Below are 10,702 nucleotides of genomic sequence, written 5' to 3' on the forward strand. Positions count from 1 at the left end.
TTTTTTTTTTTTGTAATCACGGTTTTCTCATCAAGCATGCACTATCTTCTGCAGAAAATATTAATCTTTCATCGGTGTAGTAGCTGCAATTTCAGTTGCACTATATTCGTTATATGAAAACTGGAAAAGTAAGGTAATGCAATTCGTCCCCTAACATATCAAAACTATGCTCATTTTATCCAACTTAATTTAATTTCGCAATTATTACGCGACTGAGAAATCAGCATTTTGTGGTGTTTATTTTCTTGATGTTCTTGCAATCTGCAATATACATTTATCTTTCTTAATTGTTGTAATATAGCAATCGTATGGTTACATCCGGTCCCATTTCAAAAAAGGGGCATCTCCGGAAGTTACATATTTTTGGTTAACAACACTCAACCCCCATACAGCTGGAAAAATTCAGTACAGCAAACACTAATGCCTTTCCTGTTTACTAGAGCAACAGCAAGTACTTGTTCGTAACTCCACCTGAACCCACAAATTCGTTAAGTAACCTTACACTAGTAATTTTACTTTACAACCTACAGTTAAATCGCGACCACAAATTGGTCTTTACAGACGACAAAACATCTGGCTGGAGAAATTTAGACAGTTTCATTGACCCAGTTTTGTATGGCTCCTCGAAGCTTTCACAAAGCTCTGTGGCCAGCGAACGATCTTTCATTCCTTTCCAATACTTCATTATGCATCTGGTCTGAAGTACAGATCCCGCCACGTCATATCTAGCTATCGTCCGCTAGAGAACAACATCCAGGCAAGAACGCCGCGCCGAGTTGAAAGGAACGTTATCGGTAAGTTTTAGTGTACATAATCCTGGTCATAATATTATAAACATTCGCTGAATTTACAAACTTTCATGTATTTCAGTACTTTTAATGTATATTTTTAAAGTGTCGAATAAAACTGTCGTTAACATTGTCCATTACAAACAGTGCTTGTGGATATTACCAAGCACTAGCTGGCGATCGAGCAGACGATTTTCGTCCGCCATTGATCAGCCCTTGGAGAATGTAATGCTGGCTAGTCTCTTTGCGGGAAATCCTTTTTGACATGACAGCCGTGTGTGTGTGAACTGTAATCGCTCTGTCGATCTGAAGTAGAACATTATTTTGTTCTTTTGTACTTTCACGGAAATGGGGCACATTGGAATAAAAAATAATAGGATTTTTCCTGTGTGTTTTACTAGAAGACATTAATTCTCTCTTGTATTCTCGTATATGGTATCCATCTCTTTGTTTTCTTTTATTTGGTAACCATCTTTCTCTTAAAGAAATAAAATAATATTGGTGTCTTTTAACGGAAGGATTTACTTAGTATATTATTTTTGTATCAGTTGTACCCATCCGTCATGAACCAGGCAGCTAGTGCAGATAACGCCAGCGGCCAAAGAGTTGAGTCCCCTGTTGATAACCCCCTGCAATGCTGTTACTGTGGCAAAATATTTACAAGGTAATACAGCTTAGTCATATCGAAAAACTACTCACATTTTGAATAATAGGTGTTTTAGTAGATTATTTCAATGCACTTTAATAGAAGAATACATGCGGATGTATTTCAGTAAGGCGATGGACAAATGCATTTACTTGTACTAGAATCATGCATGGACCTTGGAGATTCACTGAATGAAAAGGAATTATTTATTAGTACTTAGAAATTATTCTTATATAATATAAAGCCATAAAGGTCCAAAGAAATCCAAAATTAAAACATATCAATGTTAACGCCATTTAATACCACATTAAATAGAAGGTATTCGGAGTGCATTGCTTAAAACGATAGCTGTATGTCATGTTCAAACTTCTACGATGCACCGTTGCTGGTAGGATCTTTAGTGTCATTGCCGTTTATTGATGCTTTAATTTCCCATGAAATCAGCTACAGATATACATTGACTCTTTACCAGACAATACTATTAGGTTATAGCTATAAGTGCACGAATGTCAAGCAACCATTAGCATTTCTAGATAAATTCGGTACGGTGCTGCGGCTTGGAAGCCAATTTAAACTTCGCCGCCATGATTTTTCAGATTCAACAAGCAAACCCCATTGAAAACAATAATTCAAAACCAGCATATTTTTAACACTTTGAAGGTTTGCCAAATACACGTATATCCTATTTTTCATTAAAATATCCACACATTCCTGTATTTAGAATCTACTACCGGAGAGAGCACGAGAGGATACACACGGGGGAGAAGCCTTTTTCCTGTAGTATTTGTGGAAAGAAGTTTAACAGTAATGGCAGCTGCAAGAAGCACGAAAAGATTCACCTACGGGTCGAGGAGAGTGTACCAATGGAATGCAGTCACTGCGGCAAAATGTTTGACGACATGCAGGATTTCCGTCAACACATGAAGACCCATGATGGTGCTAAACCATACAGCTGTAATATTTGTGGACGTTCTTTTGGTTTTGAAGCCGTTTTAAAGAAACATTTGATGTTTCACAATGGCCAGAAACCGTTTCAATGTCTTGTGTGTTCGGCTGCATATTCAACGGCGAACGACTTGCGTATGCATGTAAAAACCCACACTGGCGATAAACCATATAAATGCCGATATTGTAACCTTAGGTTTCCAAACAGTCGACGACGTAACATGCACGAGCGGTGCCATGAGAAATCTAACGAGCACAAATGCAACAGGTGTGGAGCAACATTCAACGGTGCCAACGCGTTGGCAACACACGAGGCTAACAGCTCCATTCATGGGGTTTGTCAGAGTGTTGAGGTTGATCAGGATGCTGGCTATGACGACCAGATGTCGGAGAGTTCTACAAGTACTCACTCCGTTACTGGCAGTTTCGGATTTGATCGCCCCATGATGTCTGAGGTAGATATAGGACTGTTGGGGAAAGAATACGAAAGGCCCAACAGTTCCGAGTCCCACGATAGTGGTTTTCCCACAACTAGCTATAATGGCGCCAACGAAGCCGTGTACCCAACGTCCCTTCTTCATGCCACAGAGAATGGCATCGTTGTCAAGCAAGAACAACTGGATGGCGAGAGAGTGGAATTTTCAGCAGGAAGCGTAGGTTCCGATCCCGATACCTCTAGCTTCAGTCCCAAGTCTCACCGTATGTCTGTTGAATCCGATCGTATGAGTAACCATGACTACAGTGGACAGCTAACTGTAGTAGCCAAAGACTCCAAACAAGTACAGACAGAGCAGGGGCCGTACACAGATTCCCTTCTCTCTCAGCTCGAGTCCTTAAAACAAATTCATGAATGTAAAAACTGTGGTATTCTTTTCAGAAATTACTCCATGTTTCTTGTTCACAAGACCCTTCATGCGGACCCAGTTCGTCCGTTTGTCTGTCATTTATGTGGTGAGGAATCTCGTGATGCTGTAGATTTCAATGCACACCTTATTTGGCATATGAAATAAATTTAAAACATTTTACCAGGTAGAAAGATGTGCTGGCCCAAATTATGTTAAATTTACAAATCATACTTTATATGTTCTTTAAACGGGCTTTACTGGCTTACAAATGTCCATTTGAGGGTGACCTTGTTTTCTGACTTATCAGGATTAAGGAATCACTAGCCGATTTAACTCCATTAGGTTTATACCACAGGCGGATATGCCTTTGTTATCATGTTGACATGGTGGATTCCTTGTATTGTAAATATCCTGTGTCTAGTGACTTAAGAAATAAAGACTAGATGTTCAAATAGTTGTTCAATTTCTATTTATTTCCAAGACCTTTGGAAATAAATAGAAACCTTTAAAAAAAAGTCTAACATTTCTAATATTTTACTGAACGGGCATAAAAAAAAATCGATGTTTGACAGCTGAAATGTTGGACCGGTCGATGAGATGTTGGACCGCTTACGTGACTGAATGGGCGGAGATTAATTTCATTTTAATTCCTTGGTGTTTAACAGATACATGTATGTCCAAAAAAAATTATATAATGAAAGGAATAACAAAACATTTGCTGACTATGTTCTCTGGCAAAATGCGTTTTGTCGACCCTCGAACCAAACTGTCTGACAGTTTGGTTCATGGGTCCGACAAAACGCATGCTGCCGTCGAACTCTGTCAATAAATGTATGTATACTATTTACTTTTCAACAGAGTACACTACGGACGTTACAGCATCAACAGATACCAATGTGAAAATCAAAACACCTTTGCCAACCAAAAAAGAAGTCAATAATACACCACTTTATTTTAAAATATCACATAAATTTTGTACTCCAGAATGACAAATTATGATAATCGAGATGAAAACGGTTAAAAAATGAAAACAACAGTAGAATGCTTTTAGAGTGCAAGATTTTACGCCTGCCACTCAGCATATACAACGACTTTGAGGTCTGAGCTCGCCCATGAATTAGTCCAAATTGAAGATACCTCCTCAATAGTGTCTTTGTATGTGTAATATACAACCAAAATTGGAATTCTTTCGCCAATTTGTTACATGCACGAAAATTCAAACTATACATAATTTTGATAAATTAATTGAAAAAATGCGAACAGTTCATAATTATAAATTTTACAAACGGAAAATACGAACATATAAATAGTTTTCATCTATCTACGCGGAAAGATATAAACAATATTAATATAATGCAATGCACAAGAGGAATATGGTTCCATTAAGGCATTAAATGTGTCAGCTGTTCTTTTCTTGTGAGTTTTCCTGCTGAAATTCGGCCCGTATTTGTCGGTTTGACTCGAGAAGATCCCGGAGCTTATCCACAAGGGAATCGTTCTGATTTTCTAAATTCGTCATCCATCGATCGATCTGGTCTAGCGTGTTGCTCAGATCTTGATACTCTGAAATGATTGGGAAAAACAGTATCAGACACAAGCGCTACTGAAACAAGACGCGGATCGGGGAAAATTAACTTGAATTCAGACTTTTGCTATCTATTCCAACTTTTCTACAATGTATAAAATATACATAAATACAGCTGTATATAATACAATTCACCATCATTGTTGTGTAACCTATATATACAGTGGCTCGTATGAGAGAGCTGTGAAAACCCTATGAAAAACATGTTTTCCCTTCCTTGTAGAATTATTTGCATGGAGTGCAATATTTATGTCGCCATGATTAAATTCACTTAGAAACATGAACATGATGAAGTCAAGAAAGAATATCGGTTTCATAAATGGCATAAACATCTCTGCCTAGAATATATCAAGAACAGACTGACAACGAGCCATACTCTTCTGAGGATTTTTCATAGAAAACTTGGTTTGGGCTAATATTCCTAGATTATAAAGAATAGTTGTGTAGGCTTGATCTGAACTGCTTTGGGGTATATGTAATCAGTGAGATAAGCAAACGAAATGTTTGCCCCAGATGTTTACTTTGAGCCAGTCAAGATTTTTCGAGCGTATCAGTGAAATCTATACCAAGAAACACAGGGGCCGGTAACACACTATATATTTAACTTTACATAAGCATTAGAGTGATTGGGTAAAATCAAATATAAATGTTACCGACCCCTTTGCCAAGAAATACATTCGGAAAACTTGGATGATTTCGATCGTCGCCTTCATTAATGAGGCCCAGATCGGCCGAAGTGTGTCGAATGCATAAATTATAGAACCATACAAATGGCCCGACATATCATTTATCTTCTCAAAGGTCAAGCTTTTCATCATTAAATTTTGTAGCTAAAAATTATCAAGAATTGTCTAAGACACTTAAATATAAAACATAATATCATTTTCTCTCAAGTTCACTTTTAAGGACATTGTCCATATATGGATACATGTTTACTGGAACCAAAATCACAAGTTAAGTACAAAAAACGTCATCCACGAAGAGATAGATGTAATTAAATTACAAAGTTTTTGGTCAAAAATGTCAAGGTGACCGCCAATGGTGATAAGCAAACACGTACTGATCAATTTAAAGTAATCCTACTTTCCCACCTGCGTGTGAATTTAAATGATATAATCACATCAGGTCATTTTAAACTGAATCACACCCTGTTTTATTACAGATTTCAAGGGCAAAGGTCAAGTTCAACGAGAAAGCTTTTAAAACCATGCAATTCTCTGTCATCCTTGGACTTTCAGTAGGGCGTGGCATTCTCGACGCTACAATGTCTCTCAAATAGCGAATAGATTCTCATTGGTTTAGAAATCAATAACAATAGCAACATTAAATTGTTGTTGACAACGATGATACGACTTAAGCCCCACCTCTTTGCCGTACGAAAAAATGTCATTGGATCTTTGCTACACTTGTTGACATTCACCACATTTCTATCTCATGGACATGTGTACATTCAACAGTGAATGAAAGGCTCTGTAAATTTCAGACGTTGATTATGTAACGTTGAGAATGCCACGCCTTATTGAAAGTCCAAGGTTAATAGAAAATTGTACTAATAATTCAACGTGTACAAAGTTAGTCGAATTGGTCAATTCGGCATACGTGCTTTTTTCTCATTCAAAAACAGCGTCAAAGGTCAAAGTCAACAAAATAATTGTGCTATATCGACCTTATTTACGTATATCTGTGCTGCAAGAAAATAAGGATCAGGAAGAAAAACACTCCATTCCCAATGACAGATCATCAGTTAATTCACTAATGTACACGAAAGAAAATTACAGCTGCACTTCAGAATGCTGGTACATTTTTCGATATAACAAAGATATTTGTTCTGTTAATTCTGATTAGCTTGCTCAGTTAAAAGAGTCCCTGTGTCATGTGCTCCGTGAAGCTTTACAACTGCTCTTCCAATCAATGATTGAAGTGTAAGACTGCAGTTTCTCGGCGTAGCATACGTTCTTTGATGTTATTCCAGATATAAAGCATTCACCGCTACTAGACTTACAAGTCTCAAAATCGTTAAGAGGAAATCAGCGATCAGTCATCTGAGGAAAAAGCCATCTTCAAACTCCATTCAGATTTATTTAAAGCCAACGGAACAGGAGCAGATGAGAACAGAAAGGTCAACTAACCGGGAACAGCAGCGGTTCCAATGAACACAAAGCAACTAAGAAAAAAAAATCTTGTTTTACTTTCAATACGCTTCTTTTGCAATGAAATTATTCAGTGGCGACGAAGAGTACCTAGCTATAATATATGATTTTTTTTTTACACCTTTCGCCCAAATAATCCAAATATTCAAGCCAGCTGTAATGCTCAAAATCTGTCTGTCACTTTTCTACCTAATGCTGTTTTTGGGATCATTTTTTAGCCAAGTGAGCTCCTCTGGTCAAAACTTGTCCGTTGTTTGTCGTTGACAGCGTTGGTGTAAACTTTCTCATTTTCATCTTCTTCAGAACCACTTGTCCAATTTCAACCAAACTTGACACAGAGTATTTCCGGAACAGCTAGGTTATTTACCGGTAAGTTTCTTTAAATGAAGGGCAGCACTCTTCCAACGATATAAAATTAAGAAACAGTGAAAAATTGGTGGGGTAATTTGAACTCCAGAAGGCCAGGAAAAATGAACCAAATATGGAACCTTTTTCGGCTAGTGTAAAATTGAACGTCTTACGATTAGTCATATTTAAATGGAAACTTCCTCAGGTAGTGTTCTGATCATTACCCGTGGGGACAGAGTGGAGATAAGAGGTAATCAAAGTTTTATAATACACATTTTTTTTTGTCCCCCGCTTGAAAAGTGGGGGATATTAATTTGGGTTTGTCCGTCCGTCCGTCTGTCCGTCCGTCCGTCTTTCTGTCTGTCTGTAATGCTTTCGTTTCCACACGATATCTCGAGAACCCTTTGAGCTTTTGCAATGAAATTTAGCATAGCAACTCCCTATGGACTAAAGAAGACCCCTATTGATTTTGAGGTCAAAAGGTCAAAGGTCAAGGTCATAAATAAGCAAATTCTGTCTGTTAAAACACTTTTGTTTCCACACGATATCTCTAGAACCATTTGAGCTATTGCAATGAAATTTTACATAACAACTCCCTGTGGCCTAAAGAAGACCCCTATTGATTTTGAGGTCAAAAGGTCAAAGTTCAAGGTCGTAAATTTATACATTTTGTCTGTGTGTAACACTATCATTTCCGGGCGATATTTCAAGACGATTTTGAGCTGATGCAATGTAATTTTATACCAAAATTCCCTAGGACGTCTCTCGCCCCTCTCAAAGTGCCCCGCCCCGTTTGTTTTATTAGTATTTATAGTATTACACGTCGCTATTTTTAGCGCAGGGGCATGAGGAGAGTTATTGCGTATAAAACAGGTTCTCGGCGGACTTTATGTTCTTATTACATCTATTAGAACTGTTTAATAAAGGCTAAATAAATCAAACACCATGGATTGTGTAAAATTTTGAGAATACCGAACATGAAAACATGAATATATACATGTATGTGACTTCAGTTCTGCATATACTTCGCACCGAATAAAGAGATTCCGTGGTCTAGTGGTTATGTCTCTCGCTTCCAATGTGAAAGGACCCGGGATCGAATCTCGGTCGGACCGTTCTTTTTTTTTTCTTTTTCTTTTTTTTAAATACTTTTTTTTTTTACTAAATGATAGTATTCAGCGTGTGAAATGAAAAATTTATGAGGTTATAAAATCATCATTACAGTGTGATAAATATTCCATATGAAAAAATCTTCTATACACATAATAAAGAATAAGCAATCAAATCTTTATATGCATATTGACATACATGTATTTTATTTCCTTCAGTATACACGTATACATTTAATAATTCTACAAATTCAGTCAGGGGGAGCCGACTTTTTCCCTAAGCGGGGGACACGAATTCTCTGAATTAGCTTGTTTCCTCAAAAGATGGAACCAAATGTTGAATCTTTCTCTGCTAGTGCACATTCAAGTTTATTTGACAGGATTTTGAAACATTTGTTGGATTTGACATGAATTGTTTCTTCTAGTCATATTAAAGTCACAGAGTATCCTTACCCCAAGAGATTTCTTCATAATAAAAGTAGGGATGTGTCCCTTAAACAAGGGTAGATAATTGGGAAAATAAAACAAAAGTACTGGTTGCTAAAAATCTTCTCAAGAACAACTGGACAGATTATCACCAAATTTACCAAGGAAGAGGATATTTTGTAGATTAAAAATTTGTTCAAGGCGTCACCCTGGGGCAAAAAGCGTGGTCTCAATGTCACTTCAAAGTTGGCCAAAAACTATGTTTCGTTAAAACTTTGATTTTTTGCTGTCTGTAGGGATTGGGATTATCAAATGTATTCAGTAGATGCATCTTAGGACAACATGACATGTTTACTCGAAAATAGGTAACGGTGACCTATTTTTCAAATTTGCAGGCATTCTTTTTTTAAATAAATTCTTTAGAGACATACTTTGGACATTGAAAGGCCTATGATCATCAAACTTTGTTAGTTGATGCATCTTGAGACCTCTTGGTAAGTCAATTAAAAGTAGGTCACTAAGACCTACTTCCTGAATTTTATGGCTAATTATAATCCATTTCAAAACATTACAGGTCATTATTGTCCTACACTGAAAGTGAGGATATTAATTCGGTCTGTCCGTCCGTCTGTCTACAACACTTTCTTTTCCACGTGATATCTTGGGAAGCTTTTTGTCCCCCGCTTGAAAAGTGGGGGATATTAATTTGTGTTTGTCCGTCCGTCCGTCCGTTTTTCTGTCTGTCTGTAACGCTTTCGTTTCCACATGATATCTCGAGAACCCTTTGAGCTTTTGCAATGAAATTTAGCATAGCAACTCCCTATGGACTAAAGAAGACCCCTATTTATTTTGAGGTGAAAAGGTCAAAGGTCAAGGTCATAAATAAGTAAATTCTGTCTGTTAAAACACTTTCGTTTCCACACGATATCTCGAGAACCATTCGAGCTATTGCAATGAAATTTTATATAACAACTCCCTGTGGCCTAATGTAGACCCCTATTGATTTTGAGGTCAAAAGGTCAAAGTTCAAGGTCGTAAATTTATACATTCTGTCTGTGTGTAATACTTTCATTTCCGGGCGATATTTCAAGAAGATTTTGAGCTTATGCAATGTAATTTTATACCAAAACTCCCTAGGACGTCTCTCGCCCCTCTCAAAGTGCCCCACCCCGTTTGTTTTATTAGTATTTATAGTATTACATGTCGCTATTTTTAGCGCAGGGGCATGAGGAGAGTTATTGCGTATAAAACAGCTTCTCGGCGGACTTTATGTTCTTATTACATCTATTAGAACTGTTTAATAAAGGCTAAATAAATCAAACACCATGGATTGTGTAAAATTTTGAGAATACCGAACATGAAAACATGAATATATACATGTATGTGACTTCAGTTCTGCATATACTTCTCATCGCGTGAAGCGATTCCATGGTCTAGTGGTTATGTCTCTCGCTTCAATTGAGAGAGGTCCCGGGATCGACTCTCGGTCGATCCTTTCTTTTTTTTTTTCTTTTTTTTTTTAAATACTTTTTTTTTTACTAAATGATAGTATTCAGCATGTGAAATGAAAAAATTCATGAGGTTATAAAATCATCATTACAATGTGATAACATTCCATATAAAAAAATCTTCTATACACGTAATAAAGAATAAGCAATCAAATCTTTATATGCATATTGACATACATGTATTTTATTTGCTTCAGTATACATGTATACATTTAATAATTCTACAAATTCAGTCAGGGGGAGCCGACTTTTTCCCTAAGCGGGGGACACGAATTCTCTGAATTAGCTTGTTGTCCCCCGCTTGAAAAGTGGGGGATATTAATTTGGGTTTGTCCGTCCGTCCGTCCGTCCG

General features: G+C 37.1%; 1 protein-coding gene across 2 annotated transcripts; it reads left to right on the forward strand.

The window, feature by feature from the left end:
* Positions 1-548: 548 nt before the first annotated feature.
* On the forward strand, positions 549-3,678 carry LOC134266673 (zinc finger protein 107-like). 2 transcript variants are annotated; one of them, XM_062748892.1, is made up of 3 exons: positions 549-794; positions 1,337-1,452; positions 2,156-3,678. In XM_062748892.1, exons 2-3 carry the CDS (start codon positions 1,352-1,354, stop codon positions 3,387-3,389), a joined length of 1,335 nt encoding a protein of 444 aa, XP_062604876.1. In that variant the 5' UTR covers positions 549-794; positions 1,337-1,351; the 3' UTR covers positions 3,390-3,678. The 2 variants fall into 2 exon arrangements, with proteins under 2 accessions (XP_062604876.1, XP_062604875.1); XM_062748891.1 differs by lacking the exon at positions 549-794 and adding an exon at positions 942-1,223.
* Positions 3,679-10,702: the final 7,024 nt, after the last annotated feature.

Source organism: Saccostrea cucullata, unplaced genomic scaffold, assembly GCF_032062105.1.
Source record: "Saccostrea cucullata isolate Sc308-1 unplaced genomic scaffold, CSIRO_AGI_Scuc_v1 ctg12828, whole genome shotgun sequence".
Taxonomy (NCBI): Eukaryota; Metazoa; Mollusca; class Bivalvia; order Ostreida; family Ostreidae; genus Saccostrea; species Saccostrea cuccullata.